The 11444-nt window shown below is 41.1% G+C and overlaps 1 protein-coding gene and 1 non-coding gene across 8 annotated transcripts in view; both read left to right on the top strand.

The window, feature by feature from the left end:
• Positions 1-160: 160 nt before the first annotated feature.
• TRRAP (transformation/transcription domain associated protein) overlaps positions 161-11444 on the top strand; it is a 103056-nt gene continuing 91772 nt past the window's right edge. For 3 of the 7 annotated variants that reach the window (XM_052772474.1, XM_052772472.1, XM_052772473.1), the window contains exons 1-13: positions 510-654; positions 891-979; positions 1627-1777; positions 2116-2165; positions 5773-5883; positions 6419-6523; positions 7212-7295; positions 8036-8092; positions 8819-8944; positions 9267-9344; positions 9568-9656; positions 10578-10674; positions 11052-11190. In XM_052772474.1, coding sequence (XP_052628434.1) covers positions 1678-1777; positions 2116-2165; positions 5773-5883; positions 6419-6523; positions 7212-7295; positions 8036-8092; positions 8819-8944; positions 9267-9344; positions 9568-9656; positions 10578-10674; positions 11052-11190 — 1036 coding nt within the window. In that variant the 5' untranslated portion in view covers positions 510-654; positions 891-979; positions 1627-1677. Of the gene's footprint in view, positions 179-508; positions 655-890; positions 980-1626; positions 1778-2115; positions 2166-5772; positions 5884-6418; positions 6524-7211; positions 7296-8035; positions 8093-8818; positions 8945-9266; positions 9345-9567; positions 9657-10577; positions 10675-11051; positions 11191-11444 lie in introns of those variants that run through there. The other 4 variants (XM_052772471.1, XM_052772469.1, XM_052772470.1 and 1 more) reach the window with 3 other exon arrangements.
• On the top strand, positions 1896-2038 carry LOC128135053 (small nucleolar RNA ZL1). Its single transcript, XR_008232918.1, has one exon. It is a non-coding gene; the product is annotated as a small nucleolar RNA ZL1 (small nucleolar RNA).

Below are 11444 nucleotides of genomic sequence, written 5' to 3'. Positions count from 1 at the left end.
TATTTTATTGTTCTTGTACGGATCAGCCCCCTTCTACCGCCTCTGCTCCCGGTTCCCCGGTGCGGCGGGGCCGCTTCTGCCGCCGCTCCCCCGGGCGCCGCTGCAGCGGCGGGGCGGGTCCTCGGCGGGAGGGGCCCGGGCCTGCGGGGGGGACCGACAGCGGCCGCGTCTGCCCGGGGTAACTCCTCGCCCGCTGTTACCGGCGTCGCGCCCGGCGGCCGCTGCGTTAGCGGAGACCTCGGGGCGGAGGGGAGGGACGGGGCCGGGCGGCCTCGGCACAGGCAGCGCGGCCCGGCGGCGGCGGCGGGAGCTGCCAAACGCCCTTCCCAGCTGGGGCGAAACCGCCCCGGCGGGGCAGGACCGGACGGGACGGGGCAGGGCAGGGGGTGGCCGAGGGTTGCGGGTCCCCCCGCGCCGGGGCGCGGTGAGGGGACCGGGCGGCGCCGTGGGCCTCAGCGCCCGCCTCCGCCCGGGGAGATGCGCGGGAGGCGGGGAGCGTGAGGAGGCGGCCGGAACTGGGCTCGGGCGCTTCCGTTGCGCCCATGCGCTGCCGCCGGCCTCCGGGAGCAACAAAGGAGGGAGCTGGGGGGCTGAGGCCGGCCGAGCCCGGGCAGCCGCGGTGTGAGGAGCGGCGGCGGCGGCGGCAGCGCCTCGGTGGGGACCGGGCCTGGGCGCGGGGGCGGGGTGAAGCGAAGCGGCGGGAGGCGAGGCCCAGCGCGGCGCAGTCTGCGGGGCGGAACCGGCGCGCCGCGGGGAGGAGGAAGGGGCCGGAGCCCCGCCAGCACGGCGCTCGGAGGCCTTGGGCCGAGGCTGGGGACCGGGAGGGCTGAGGGACGGAGGGACGGGGGCAGGCGTTGTCGCGGCCGCTCACGGGGTGCCCGTGTTCGCAGGGCGGGCGCCTCGGCTGGGATGGGGTCGGCGTGATGGCGCCCTGGCAGCGGGGAGCGACCCGGTGGCGACCAGCCCTGCGGCGGGGAAGGTAAGGGGACGCGGGGCCCTGGGGGCAGCGCCCCGGGCCGGGGGCAGCCGCGGGGGGGGGGGGCCCGGGTGGGGGTGTCTGCGGGGCACCCCCAGCTGTTGGGGGCGGCGGGTGCCGTGAAGGGTGGCTCGGCTGAAGCGGGCTGTGTAGGAGAGCTGACAGAAAAGCGCCGAGGTGAGGCGAGAGGTCGCCGGTCTTTGAAGCTGTATTTGATTTCAGGTTTCTTTATAAGCGAGAAAGGCAGCTCGTGGCGGCAGGACAACTTCTGGCACCTCTGGGAGTGAGTCCCGCCGGGGTGCGTCCAAGGGTGGCTGTAAGTTTGGGATCCGGCCGGGTCGGAAGACAAGACAGCAGGTGTGCGGTGCCGGCAGCATTCCTGAGCCTGCTGCTGCTTCAGGGAGAAACAAAACGCCTGAGTGTCTACGCTGTGAAGAGCCCAGGAACCACTTGTATCTGGAAGTGTGTTCCTGTGATACTGAGTGCTGTACGTACTAGGCATTGTATTTGTAACCCTAACTAAATGTGACAGTTGTGGTTTTTGGGAAAGATGTGTCCTCTTCAGTACAGCAAAAGAATGGATGTAGGTGGTGCGATAGCTGTTCTTAACTACCTGTATAAGCTAAAAAATAACTTTTATTTTTTTGTAGGTGTGTTGGTCTTGATTTTGTGTACTGAAAGCTGATCCTTCCTCCTCCAAGATGGCATTTGTTTCAGCACAAGGGCCTACGGTGGTGGACCAAACCACTTTGATGAAAAAATACCTTCAGTTTGTGGCTGCTCTTACAGATGTCAATACACGTAAGATACTTTTCTTTCTGCTGAAAGTTACAGTTCTTCAATAGTGTTTCACAAATACTGCAGTATTGTTTAGACTGTTGATAAACGTGTGTTGAATTCACTTTGAGTTTTGATTTTTGAAGAAGCAAAGTGATGAGAAATACTTGCATGAGCCGAAATGAGCAAGCTGTGTGTGTGTGTGGTTGTGTGACGGTTGTTTGTGAGAATTGTGTGCCTTATAATTGGGCGGTGATAGCTAAACTGATAAGATCTGATTGCTTCTTTGATCAACGAGCCTGGTATTTTCCTTCATGATGTAGTTTTACATTCAATTTTTTTGCTTGAATTTCCATTTTCAGCTGACGAAACCAAATTGAAAATGATGCAAGAAGTCAGTGAGAATTTTGAGGTAAATAAATAATAAAAAAACCCAAACCCAAACAACAAAAGCCCACAACAAAACCCCTTCTGAAATGGCTGTCTTCCTTGTGCTTAATGTACGTTGATTTGATTTCAGATGTTATGTGGTTAAAATATTAATATTAGTATCTTGTGACTTATTATTTATATTGTTATAAGTCATTGATTTCAGGTTTGTATTTAGGAATTAGCCAGGTTACTGAAGAATGTTGTAAAACATTTGGACTTAGAGAGCTCTTTCATTCTCTAATCTTTATTCAGTAAGCATTTAAATAAAGGTGAAGTAATAGATTTTTCTTCTGTGTTGTTGAATGATATGAAATCTCTGTATTTAAAACTTTCTTTTATTTAGTTCAAATATGCTTGTGCCCTCATGAAGCAGAGGCCCTTCTGATTCCTCTGAGTAGTTCTGTAGTATAGAAGTGAGGGAGGAGTTGTCAGATGCCGAATCTGACATCAGGAGTGGAGATGGCTCCAGTGACATCTTTTGCATAGTGGTGGACCATCAAGCTTAGATGAGCAGCAGAAAAAAAGTGAGACACAAGTTTAACCAACCCTGTGTTAGCAGAAATTATACTTTAGTTGAATACTTAGTTATTATGTGTCTGTTCTGAAATTATAGAGAAGTTGTTATTTTGCAGAATAAGTTCAAGATCTTGGAATCACTAATTCTCTCTGTATCTAGTTTTTTTAGTCGTGTTGCAATGTAAAAAAAAGTGCTGCCACTATAACATATTCTGTCCTTACCTGCTTTATGTGAAGTGATCTTGCTTGGTCTGTGGTACGGAAACATAAATACACATTCTAGTCCTCTTTAATGTCTTTGGCTATTTTTAAGTAAGCTTTATGCAAAGTTACATCCAACAGGTGCTGGATGTTGAAAGCTGTGCTAATTTTAGTTGTTTCTGAGTTATCGGTGGAAATTTCCTGTCCAGTGAATTTTTTTGTTTAGTTCAGGTTAACATAGTGGAATAATAAATTTAGAGCTGGTATAACTGTATTATAAAAAAAAAAAGTTAAAAGGCTTAATTCTTGCTTAGTGTGTATAAGCAAATAAGTAGATGTCTGTAACACTTCTGCATCTGTATGCACATGGGGTGAGCAGAGCTTCATATTACCATAAGTGACTATCAAAAAATATCCTTGTGGCATTTTGTATCTGTTTAAGCTGATCTGCCATCTCTGAAACAATTTATTATCTGACTAAAAGAGTAGTTTTAACAGGTTAGTCTAGTGATCTGTTTAGAATTTGAAGCTTGGTTGATTCTCTTTGCTCTTGTCTTCCGTAGGGAAGAACTTGTTCAATATTTGTTCTAACAATGTTCTCTTGGACCTCACTTGGTTCTGTAGTGTGATCCTACATAAAGAGATGATGAATTGACTTATGCTAAAGTACAGTTCTATTTGTTGGAAAATACTTGAGGGAGCAAGAGGAACCACTAATATGGTTTTATTTCCCTTTTTTTCCTTTGGAGGTTGCGGACGCTATTGTTGTATGTTGTTATGCTAGATGGTTTCTTTTTGTCTTCTGTTTCCATAGTCTCCTTATTAAATCTACTCTATCACCTACTTCAGCTTCCAATAGCTATAAAGTTCAGCAAGTTTTATTTTTCACTTCAAGTGAAAAAATATTTTTTTTCCAAAAATTAGCTGTTTGTTGTAAGTTACAGCATTCATATTCTGTTGGCTGCATTATTGATCTGGATGTCTCTCTAGTTAGGGGTAAAACTGAACGTGCATTGATGATTCTGGAGGATGACTTGAAGTTTAAAACTGAGGTACTTCACCGTAATGTTATCCATTTGACAGTGCCACTTGTTGGACTAGTTGTTAGGGTGGTGTTCTGGGCTAGCAGAGGATATTGCTCTTCTAAACCAGTTTCTGGATGGGAACATTTGATAGTTTTGAATCTTGTTTTCTCAGAAATTATTTGTTTGTGGGGGAATTTTTTCCTTCTCTATTTCTTCATAGAGATTCTGGATTCCAAATGGGAAGAGAGGAGTGTATTCGTTGTCTTTCCAATCTCTGTTTTGGAGGAGAAAAAGCTTCCAGAATCAACCTCTGTTGCTGCTTCTGATGTTTTGTGCCAGCAGCATAATTCTGAACTTGGTTAGAGTAGTGGGGGTTTTGGTTTCTTGTATGGTTCAGAACAGCAATTCATAGATAGCAGGAATGCCGCAAATTTGCTGCTCTTTGCTGTTCAGTGAAGGTATTGGGAAGGTGCTTTCAGGAATTTAAGCTGAGTTTGTGAAGGTATACTTTTCCTTGAATGGATTTGTGAGCCAGTTTCCAAGAATGCACCAATACTGGTTTAATTTCTTGTTGGAAACTTTCCTTCCTTTCTTCCTCCAAAGTAGGACTGTTCTCCTGACATGAAAGTCTCCTAACCTCCCCGACCTTAAAATTGGAAAGGGGGAGGTGGAGGAGGAGAAGATACAGACTTTTTTTGGAAGACCTTTGAGGTGAAGAGAACACATGGACTAATCTGCTGTTGATAATATCCTGTCTTGCATTGTTGTGGTTTAATCCCAGCCGACAACTAAGCATCACACAGCCGCTCACTCACTCCCCCCGGTGGGATGGGAGAGAGAATCAGAAGGGTAAAAGTCAGAAAACTCGTGGGTTGGGATAAAGATAGTTTAATAGGTAAAGCAAAAGCCATGCACGCAAGCAAAGCAACACAAGGAGTTCATTTACCACTTCCCATCAGCAAGCAGGTGTTCAGCCATCTCCAGGAAAGCAGGGCTTCATCACGCTTGACGGTTACTTGGGAAGACAAACGCCATCGCTCCAAATGTCCCCCCTTTCCTTCTTCTTCCCCCAGCTTTATAGGCTGAGCGGGATGTCATATGGTCTGGAATATCCCTTGGGTCAGGTGGGGTCAGCTGTCCCAGCTGTGTCCCCTCCCAACTTCTTGTGCACCCCCAGCCAACTCACTGGTGGGGCAGCATGAGAAACAGAGAAGGCCTTGAAGCTGTGTAAGTGCTGCTCAGTAACAGCTAAAAATCAATGTGTTAGCAACGCTGTTTTGGTCACAAATCCAAAGCATAGCACCATACGAGCTATGAAGAAAATTAACTCTATCCTAGCTAAAACCGGCACAACAGTGGAAAATGATGCTCAGTTTGGGTGATGTATGAATGTACACGTATTTGCAGAAAAAACTAAAATCTCAGTTTAACAGTGGCTGAAAAGTCTTGGGAATCCTAGAGCAATGAAATGCGAGTGTGCTTGTCAATCTTTCTTGTTCAAGAATGTCTGCAGCATTTTGCTGTTGTTTTTTTTTCCCCATTTAAAATAGCTGTATGTTACACCAACTTTATTTTCTGTGTGAGGTGACAGTGTTAAAATACGAAAAAAAATCATATTACAGTCCATTCGGATTGGAGGAAAGAGATTAATTCGTATTCACTTTTGTTTGTTTCACTAATAGTGCTCTGTAGTGTGTCAGCAGATGCATAATCACTGAATCTATTAAAAAGTCACTGAAAATGTTTAATAGTGGCTTTGCATGTAACTTAATATCATTTGTGTAATGTCTATTATATCTGTCTCCCCATTTTTTTTGTTTTGTTTTGTTTTTTGTTCTTAATTAGAATGTGACATCATCCCCTCAATATTCTACATTCCTGGAACACATCATCCCTAGGTTTCTCACCTTTCTACAGGATGGAGAAGTTCAGTTTCTGCAGGAGAAGCCAGCACAGGTAAACTGTGCGGAGCATCTCTTACCTTTTTGCAATGTGTGCAGCAGACTATTAATTCAGTGAAGTACTTGATTAACCTAATGAACTAATTAATATATAGACTTTGTTGTTCAAAATAGGTCTGCCATTTGGAGTAATATTGAAAAAGTCCAGTTTCTAAATAAGTTACTTACAAATTTTGCAAATCTGGGCTTCTATGAAAAATGAAGAAAAACTAGGTGCAGTACAATTGGCTTTCTCGCTGAAATACGACACATGTTACAACTTACTGACTTTACCTTGGAATGAAAGGCAAAAGTCATTAAATACTTAAAATTGAGTTCTTCAAAAAAAGTCTGATAACTTGCATTTTCCAACTGTAAATTTGTGGGTAGTAGGAAGCATTATGTGTTTGTATATAAGTGTATGTCTACACAAAGTAAAATGGCTTTTTTTCTTTCTAAGCATGCAGAAGTATTAAGCTGAAAAGATGTTGCAACCAGTTGTTGTTTTTTGTGGGCTTTTGGAAAGTTCTATCGTGATTTTTTTTTTCCAGCAACTCCGAAAGCTAGTGCTTGAAATAATTCACAGAATACCAACAAATGAACATCTTCGTCTTCATACCAAAAATATCCTGTCTGTGATGTTTAGATTTCTAGAGGTATTTTTTATTTTTTTCTCTTAAAACTGTTTCAGATTTTCAGAAAGATTTTCCTCTTCTTTCTTCATCTCAAAGAATTGCTGGGGGTAGAATTTTAAATAGCTGTGCTTCTGGAGCAAGAGTGGAAGGGCATTCTATTTAGGCTTCACCAGTGTGATATGTTACTATCTACAGGTTTTCTGCATGTTCTTTTCTGCCCTTTAGAAACCTGGATTTTACAAATGCAAGGAACTGTTCTCATGCTAGGCAAGATTTCATTCATGAACACTTTTCTGGCTTATATAAGTGCAGATAGCTTATTCTAGACACTTCATTTTTTCTTACGTGGAATTGAAAACATTGTCATTTGAAGCTCACAGAAAATAACCTGCTCTATGTGGAGGTGTCACGGTGTGCAATAGCCACACTTGTGTGTTTCTGTCTGTGGGGCATTAGAAACAGCTCTGATGGTATAGAGTGGTTGAAACTTCTGGTTTTTGTTCCAGTAGGGGTGAATTTCATTTTAGCCATGCTGTAAGGCTGCAAGGTAAAAGTTATATCAAAGGAAAGGCATCTTGCTCATGCAAATTCATATTAATGGGGTACTCGTAGGTTGCTGAGATGAGTATAATTTTATAGGGTTTTGAAGTACTTATGGAGTAGTTGAAGAATGCAGCAGTAGGCTCACTAAAGATTCCCTTTTTTTCAGACGGAGAATGAAGAAAATGTACTGATTTGCTTAAGAATAATTATTGAATTGCACAAACAGTTCCGACCAGCAATCACTCAAGAAGTAGGTCATAAATCTTGTTACATGGTATAGAACTTACTGCCATACTCTTCAGAATTGTTATTTTGTTTGAGTTGGTTGGTTTGTCTTTTCCTGCTGTCCTTTTATGTTGGCTGACCTGTTGTGGTGACCATATATTTAATTATTTTTTTACCTTAAAGTAAGAGGATTGCATAGTGCTAGCACCCCTGGGAAAAACAAACTGTTAAAGCCTAGTTGTCTTTGTTTTAAGTTTTTATGGGCAGTATGATTAGGCTAAGGAATGTAATTTCCACAGAAGGGAAAGAGAACTGGTGCTTTTTTAGTTTGTGAAGGGAAAGTCCTGGAAAAGGAATATGATTGTCTCCCCTCTGCCCAACACCCCTCTCCCCCTCGCTTCTCTCCTGTGACTCGTGAAGGAGTATTTGAAAGTTTGCATTTTTACTCTGTTGCTTTCTTTCCTTGGTTTTTGCCTGGGAAGACATAGTTGGTTTACAGTAATTATTTCTAATGATACTGTATTGGAACTATGTTGAGATGATAGGTAAATCGGATTCTTTCCAAGTGCAATTTGAATTAATATTGGCAGAACAGAAGGAAGCAGGAGAATCCTTTCAGATTCTTTTTAAATATCATGAAAAATATACTCTAGTGGTGACTAAAGATTTTATGTAACTGTACAGTTAATACAAAGATTCTAAAATTGTGATTTTTTTTTTTGTTTGTTTGTTTTCTTTATCGTAAACCAACTTCTTCCTTCCTAGATCCATCATTTTTTGGACTTTGTGAAACAGATTTACAAGGAACTTCCAAAAGTAGTGGTAAGCTTTTTATTTCTTAAATTGCACTTGCTACAGTCGGAAAACCAGTTTTTACTTCTTAATTTTAACTCTAAAAGATATTAACATAATTACTTTTGTATCTAGTGATACAAAGTAAATATAACTTTAATAAAAATATTTAACAAAAATATGTATAAAAATGGAGAAATTTAGATTTTGAATTGGAAAACCTTCTCTTTCTAGCACAGTATTACTAGTATGAGAAAACTGAGGTAAACTTATATAATAAAGCACTAGTCAGTTGATTGCAGTGGTGTCCATTTAGCCAAATGTTTTGTGTGGTGGTTTTTGGTTGTTTTTTTTTGATGTTGTGGTTTTTTTTGTTGTTGTTGTTGTTTTGGTTTTTTTTTGAGGGAAGGGTGAAGTGATGTACTTTCCAGTAGTTAGAGCTCTTCAGTGTGCTCGAGCAATGTGGAGGCCATTGCCCCCTCTTCCTCACTGATACAGAGTATCTGTTTGGATGCTTAGCAAAAGAACCACCTTGGTTGGGGACGCTTTTCTGCTTCTTGCGGTAGGGGGAGTGAAAGATTGCAGGATACCTGTATAGTCCTAGTAGATGCTGCAGTGTAAAGGTCATGTGCAGAGAAGAAAAAACTGTCTGCAATAAGTTGTGGGGAAAAGTTGTATGGAGGAATTCTAATGAGATAAATGGCCTTTTGACTATTACTTGCATTATTATATTTTTCTACTGCTCTTTGCTTTTAGAATCGGTATTTTGAGAATCCTCAGGTGATTCCAGAGAACACCGTTCCTACTCCTGAAATGGTTGGCATGATTACAACAATTGTGGTGAAAGTAAATCCTGAGCGAGAAGATAGTGAAACGAGAACAGTGAGTATTCTAACTGCTCTTTATGAGACTGTCTGTATCACAGTACCCCAAATCATAAGGGCAGGTAATAGGCTTTCTTTTTGCTTGTTTTTCTTATCAAGATTTATTTGTAGAAGCTGATGGAAACTTTTCAGATATTTTCTATGCAGCTGTAGTTACAGGATTTTTGTTTAATATAATACCAAATAGTTTTGTGCTTTTAAAATGTTATTATCACTAAATATACTGCTATTAAAATGAGCAGTTTCTTTAAAAATGTATTTCAAATACTTTTTTGAATTAATAATTAAACTGTTTATAAAACATGTATTCTTTCTTTCAGCATTCTATAATTCCCAGAGGATCTTTATCTCTGAAGGTCTTGGCTGAGCTACCTATTATTGTTGTTCTTATGTATCAGGTTAGTATATTCCAGTATTTTGCATGTAAATACCTTTTATTGCTGAGTGGCTTGTGTAAGTTCTGCTGGCAAACGTATTAGTAAAAATGAATGTAGGTATTTTTGAGATTAAAATATGGTCTAAAGCTCCTGAGATTTCTTAACTTTTTCTGATTAGCTCTCAAATAAGTTGACTGTGAGTGTGACTTGTAAATTCTCTAATAATACTTTATTTTTTTTTAAGCTCTACAAATTGAACATTCATAATGTAGTAGCTGAATTTGTGCCCTTGATTATGAACACTATTATAATACAGGTTTCTGCTCAAGCAAGGTAAGAGCATTTTAACAGTATTTTGATGATATTTGGGATAAACTACTTAAACCTGCTATTCAGTGTCACCCAAAATACTTTTGTCTTATATCCTGTGATTTTTTTGCTTCTAGTCTTACTGCTTTTAATCTTCAAAGTAGCAATGATTATTTGACTTAAAATTGTCAAAGTTTTGTAGGTGAAGTAATTGGCAAATCTGAGTATTTCTATTATATGTCACTGGTAAAATCCATAGTTGTGCAGTAGATCCGAATTTGTTATTTGATAATGTATTTTTTTTAAATAGAGTTCCGACAGAAATCCTTATTACCACAGATAGTATGTGATGGAGACCATGTTAGCTAGGACACTTGCTGTTGTTTAATCTTTACCATACCACCAGTGACACATTTTTGCTCTTCCAAGGTATAGCTTAGGTGAAGCCTTGTGATGTTGCAGATATGGGTGCTGCTTTTCCTGCTTCAGAGAGAGATGTTTCTAAGGAGCAGCAAGTGGTGCTGAGCAGGGCAGCAGGAGTAAGATCTCTGTCTTTTCCTATCTGCCCAGATCTGAAATAAGTGGTTGAAGCTTGAGAGAGACTGACAAGTCTGTGGGAGGGAATATTGTTTGGAGAAAAAAAATTGCCCTGGTTAGGGGAATGGAGCCAAATGTTTGATGCTAATGTATTGGCTTGGCTTTCTGTAGCAAATTGAAAATTGTATGACTGCCTCAGGGTTGTGCATTTCTGCTTAGAGCATAAGATGCTGGGAATTTGAATGGCAGAGAGCTTTTTAAAAATCAGCTCTCCCATGATGATTTTACTCCTTTACGAAGCAAGAACCTTACTACAAGATGATGTAATTTGAAACTTCTGTGAATTTTCTGAATGAAGGTATTAAAGAGGAGGCACAAAATCGTAACCACTGTTCAATTTAATTTCAGGCAACATAAACTTTATAACAAGGAATTGTATGCTGATTTTATCGCTGCTCAAATTAAAACATTGTCTTTTTTGGCTTACATCATAAGAATTTACCAGGTAGGTTGCATTTTTGTTACATTGTTACATTGTTGCTCTTAGTGCAACAGATCTCTAGTTACTTTATGGCAGGCAAGTGACCAGTAGCATGACTGCAGTGCATCAGGGATTGGAGAGAAGAGCATTTGTGCAGTGAATCTGAAGATAGGGCTATACTTAGTTGTCCTTTCAGAAGTATTCTCATGTGAAGGCAAAGTGAAAATCTGCTATTCCCCCTGCCCCAGGCATTTATGGAATGGCTGTTGTATTTTAGTTTTACAAATAGATGACTTAAAGAGAAATAAATGAATTTAAATTAAATGTTATCTTGCAAATGCAAAGCAAGCCTTTAAAATAGAATGTCATAATAATTGTATTAATGTAATTTTTTGTTATAGGAATTAGTGGCTAAATATTCTCAGCAAATGGTAAAAGGAATGTTGCAGTTGCTCTCCAATTGTCCAGCTGAAACGGCACACCTCCGGAAGGAGCTTCTGATTGCTGCTAAGCACATCTTGACAACAGACTTGAGGAGCCGTATGTAGTACTTTTTAGAAATGTACCTATAAACTGAAAAGATTGTGTATTTAAGAGGTATATTGCTTATTATTTGTTTTGGACTATTACATACTTAAGATTATTTTGGGAGTGGGTGTGATTTTTGTTTTGCCTTTTTTCTTTTTCCTTTAAAAAAAAGAAATCATCTGAATAAGGTGGCATACTGAACAAGTGGCTTTTCTAGCTTTCTAAGTATCCTTGTTCCAAGTAATTACCACTTGATGATAAACATT

Source organism: Harpia harpyja, chromosome 21 (assembly GCF_026419915.1).
Source record: "Harpia harpyja isolate bHarHar1 chromosome 21, bHarHar1 primary haplotype, whole genome shotgun sequence".
In the NCBI taxonomy this organism is placed as follows: domain Eukaryota; kingdom Metazoa; phylum Chordata; class Aves; order Accipitriformes; family Accipitridae; genus Harpia; species Harpia harpyja.
Note: the sequence above shows the minus strand (reverse complement) of the source record. Positions and strands in the feature narration are given on the sequence as shown.